The sequence below is a fragment of the Limulus polyphemus genome, unplaced genomic scaffold (assembly GCF_000517525.1).
Source record: "Limulus polyphemus unplaced genomic scaffold, Limulus_polyphemus-2.1.2 Scaffold179, whole genome shotgun sequence".
Classification (NCBI taxonomy): domain Eukaryota; kingdom Metazoa; phylum Arthropoda; class Merostomata; order Xiphosura; family Limulidae; genus Limulus; species Limulus polyphemus.
Genome location: NW_013665789.1, coordinates 492,677 through 497,693, shown reverse-complemented (window position 1 = coordinate 497,693; position 5,017 = coordinate 492,677). Strand labels below are relative to the sequence as shown.

The window sequence follows — 5,017 nt, the reverse complement described above, 5'->3', positions numbered from 1 at the left end:
AAGCCCATTGTGTAGTTTTGTGTTTAACAACAAACAACTTGACAGAAAATGTACAAACAATACAGAGAAAACTAAAGCGTAGGATAAAAAAGTGAGAAATCATTTCTCATATTTCAAAAACAGATTAATATGTTATAAACATAAAATCGTTTTTGATATCAAATTTTGCTGAAACATTAAGCCTTTCAAAGGATTATAACATATAAAGTAACAATACTTATATTTCATGGGAAATAAAAGGTATGAAAAGTTTTTCTTTTCCCTTATGATTCCTTAATATTCTTAAGCTTTCGTTCTATGGACATTAAGTTTTTAGATTTAAAATAGATAAATACATGTACGTATTATTAATGGGTCTTCTACACATTTATACACATATGACATTCTAATAAAATATCTTTTTTCTCGTTACCATGGCAACAAAAATAAGACAAAACATTCTGTTTTCTTATTGGTTAAATTGCTATGTTTTTTTTTTGTTGTTGTTGTTGCTGTCGTTGTTGTTTTTCCGCATGCTAAATATATCCCAGCAGCTTATGAACGTTAATCTCAACTTAATTTCGTTAAGAAGCAAAACAAGAAGTCGCACACTTTACCTGTTCAAGCAGAGTTTTCTTCTGCCATTTTAATAGCAAAGAAGAAAATGTTGATATGTTTCGTCCCACTTGACACATATATATACATATATATGTGTGTGTGTATATTGTCATTAAAATAGATAATCCTATTAATTCTGCCCGAGTTTGTTTGCTTGTATGTTTTAGAAATTTGCGCAAAGTTACACAGAAGAGGCATGCACAGCTTCGTTGTTAGGGCGCTCGACTCGCAATCTGCGTGTCGCGGGATGGAAATCTGTTGCCGATCATGCTTGCCCTTTTTGACGTGGAGAGATGTAATTCAATGGTCAATCACACTATTCAGTTAAAGTAGTCCAAGAATTGGCGGTGGGTGTTGTTGATTAGGTGATTTCCTTCTAGTCTTTCATTGCAAAATTATGGATGGCTAGCGCAGGTAGCCCTCGAGTAGCTATGTGTGAAACTCAACAAACAAACAAACGGCACAATGGTTATATGCGCTAACATTCCCTACTTTTAAGCTGATAGACTAGAGGGAAGACAACTACCCAACAGCACTCACCGCCAACTCTTGGGCTACTTTAATCGAATAGTAGGGTTTCACCGTGACGCGAACCCTAGTGTTTACAGTCTGGCACGCTAATTACTAGATCACACCTGACGCAATTACGACTGAGAAAAAAATAATAAGTTGTTTTCAAATTAACTTTAGCCAATACTCGGACCTAAATTTTAACTATCCAATCTTCTAATCTGAAAGTATTTCTGCGTGAAATATCAGAGATGAGAACACAAGAAACAGTTTCTTAATTAGATAATGGAATAATAAGTGGAGCTGGTTCATTGAAAGACGAAACAACTTTCAATTAGCTTTTGATACCCTTGTGTTTGTTTTAAATACTTAAAAGACAAAAATATATCAACTATACTCCAATAGTTTCAATTATCATTAAAGTTTTCGTTACAATCAGAGCAAATTCTCAGGAGAAATAATTTCTTTGCAAGTATTAGATAGGTCCGCTTAATAATAGCGGGGTCGAACAAGGAACTTGTGATTGAAAACTTCACTGAGTTTTAAGCTTAGCCTCTATGAGAAATAAGGAGAGTGGACACGTTTGATAGAACAATGAATACAATATTTATTAATAAACTAAAACAAAAAAAACAGTGTACGTACTGGTGTAAACACTTACATGATCCCTTCTACCAATTCAGGATATAACTCTGCAGCTTTTTCTCTCTCGAGATTGACTTCTGTACAACTATACTCGAACAGGAACCGGGTAGAACTGAGAAAGAATAAATGCTTCGATCATGCAAGAAAGTTCGTATTCTTTCTCTTGCAATAGAGTCACCACGTGGCTGATCAATCTCCTACAGCATTCGTCGGCTGTGACATACAGATATCATCTATTCGACCAGCAAAGGATGTTACAGCCGTTGACTCATTTCAATACCATGTACCAACATCCCCAAAGGCAGAGTAGATATTATCTCCCTAAGAGAACAAAGACACAAAGGCAAATAGAGCAAGGCAATTTCATCAGTTTTCTGGACTATGTGCTTATTCCAAAACTTCGAAGAAAGTGACTAAACGAAAGTTTTAAAACAATCCCAATATCAATGAAAGCACGTAGAAAACATGATATGCTTACGTATCACATTGGAACATAATTGTGGATAACACAGAATATGAACAAATTTAGAAATACTTTAATTTACACATTAGCACAATATTTCTTAAGGTCTTCTAATAAGTCTACTAACTTTATTAAATACAATCTAAGAAACTTACTAAATCTGAAAAGCAGAAATTAGGACAATAACAACATTTTCTTTAAAAATTTAAGTAACATGATTGGTACCATTATTAATGATGACATTAGGATCTGAATTTCTAGCATTGTTTATTTACAATATTACGAGCTGACGAACATAGCTTAGGCAATTAACATAATATTCTTTAAGGTCGTCAAAAACATAACAAAAATTAAACCTAGGTTCTTTAAATATGACATTAAGATCGTGGTCAAATTGGACAAGAGTAAATTTGGACGTTATCATGGTTTAAAAGTGTTTTTTTTTTAAACTTAAATACCATGATTTTTAAGAATATAAAAATATATTAAGATCTGTACAAATTTGACGAGCTTAAGTTTTGACACTAACAAAAGTTTCTTTAAGATATGCCCCCCCCCAGGGACACAGCGGTATGTCTGCGGACTTACAACGCTAGAAACCTGGTTTTGATACCCGTGGTGGGCAGAGCACAGATAGCCCTTTGTGTAGCTTTGTGCTTAACTACAAACAAACTTTAAGATATTTCATAAATTTAACGAATTGAGGTAGTAGAAAAGGTTTTACTAAAAGTCTAACAAAATATTGACTAACCTAAGTAGCTAACTTTTAAGCGAAATTTTTGACGTTGGATTAAGGCCAGAGTTTAAGAGACTAAAACAATAATATATAATATGATAATAATATTATACTGAAACCAGCAATGGATTATGATTTTCTAAAGCTTAAAAACACCAGTTATCGGAATCAACAAAACTAAAGCATCTAATAAAATATATACTACGTCATACATCAAGACATCTGAGAGATAGAAGAGCGGGTAAGTCACGTTTTTACACAATTTAACTAGTCTTTAAATACTACTGTCTCGGACTATGAGCATTATAATATTTTGTTTTAGTTTTGAAAAAATTCAACATATACTGCGAAAAGGTTAAAATTACGTTACTTTTATTATTATTGCTAAATGTGGGTAAATTGTATTATGTGCGTCTTAAAACGTTTGATTCGTGAAAATATTCAGACTATGCATTGTCTTATATTTAGAATGTGGATTTTACTTTGAAGGTTGGAAATAGCTGAATTCATCTCAAAAGCATATATAATCTGACTACAAATTATATTCGATGGATTTAAAATATCTTGATTCGTCCATATGTTCAGACTGTGAATTACTCTTTCTGGGTTAAGAATTGCTTAGCTCGTAAATACATTCGGACTATGAATTGTAATTGTCTGAAAGTTTTACCTTAAAAGTTTTTTAATTAGTGTTAATATATATATATATATAGGTTTGTTAGTTGAAGAACGTCAACTGTATTCTGAAAGTGAAGTTACTAAACTTCCCTGGTTCTTAAAGTAATTAAAACTCAACTAAAGATCACTTCTTTAAAGAAAAATAATATTTTTCATAGACAAAAATATTCCAACAAAACAATATTTGATTCTTTTGCTTGCTTTTTTTATTTAACACAAAGCAATACAATGGACTATTTGTACTCTACCAATCGTGGGGCTCTAACCTCGAATTTTAACGTTATAAGCTCTTAAGCTAGACATTTTTTACTCTTTTGGTATCTAGTTATACCCAATAGGTCTTAGTATCTAAAAATTTTCAAAAAATGACGAACAATAAACTGACGTAAGCTCTAGTTTATCCACGCACACTATAGGAATGCAATTTTATTGTAAATAAATTTTGAAGTGTTCAATATTTTGACGATTGATTTGCCATTTTCAGAGAGGCACTAAACAAACTTAACATTTGAACTGTTTTTAATGTTGCACATGAAGGCAGCTACCGGAGTCGTCGAAACGTTGAGATTTTTATTATTTTAAATAAAATTCCGTTTTTGTCTATCAAAACTTACATAAACTTGTCGTCGACTTGTACATAGGCGCTATACCCCACGTGACGCATCTCTAGTTATCGCCCACATTCAGTGAGTGCGCATGTGCAAGTTAGACAATAGTTCGAAAACGTGAATAAAACTGAATCTTGTGGATTTTATACAACGCATTCTTATATACAATTCTATCCTATTAATGTGATAATTATAAAATAATGAATACATACTGTACCTCCCACCATAGCTTGTTTATCTAGCGATCGGCAGCTCTACAGGGCTTATTTTTCCATTGAATATTGAATTACTTCTTCGGGTACATCCAGTTCTATCTAAATAAGGGACGGATGTTTGATTTACAAATATAAGCTCCAACATAGCATTATAGGAATATTCCGTTGAGAACAGTCTTAAGACTATTGCAGATTTACCATCTCTCAAAGGTCATAGAATAACTATTTTTCCCAAACTGAAGACTCGAGGATACAACTATTTAAATTTAGTATTTATTTATAATTTTAAAATTATTATCACTTAACACTGACAAGGAAAAAGTTTAAGCTAAATTATTTATTCTTTAGTGCGTGTTTTTCTCTGTTTTAAACCAGGATATTCAAAATATATCTATCAACATATCAAAAAACAGCATTTTTCATTTCTTTACGTACATATTGTTAAATCATGATGTTTTGAAACATAATACAACTTTTGATTTCTTAATATACAGGGATCTCTCGATTAATGCGTTTGCGTTTAGTGCGCTTAATTTTTTTTTATAACCAATATTCGATTAGTGCG

General features: G+C 32.1%; 1 protein-coding gene across 2 annotated transcripts in view; it reads right to left on the bottom strand.

Annotated features, from left to right (window-relative positions):
* Positions 1-1,795: 1,795 nt before the first annotated feature.
* Positions 1,796-5,017, bottom strand: part of LOC106478094 (ribosomal protein S6 kinase alpha-2-like) — a 122,425-nt gene continuing 119,203 nt past the window's right edge. Inside the window, exon 20 of one of the 2 annotated variants that reach the window (XM_013938609.2) lies at positions 1,796-2,073. In XM_013938609.2, the coding sequence (XP_013794063.1) occupies position 2,073 (1 nt within the window). In that variant the 3' untranslated portion in view covers positions 1,796-2,072. Of the gene's footprint in view, positions 2,074-4,533; positions 4,552-5,017 lie in introns of those variants that run through there. The other variant, XM_022381620.1, reaches the window with a different exon arrangement.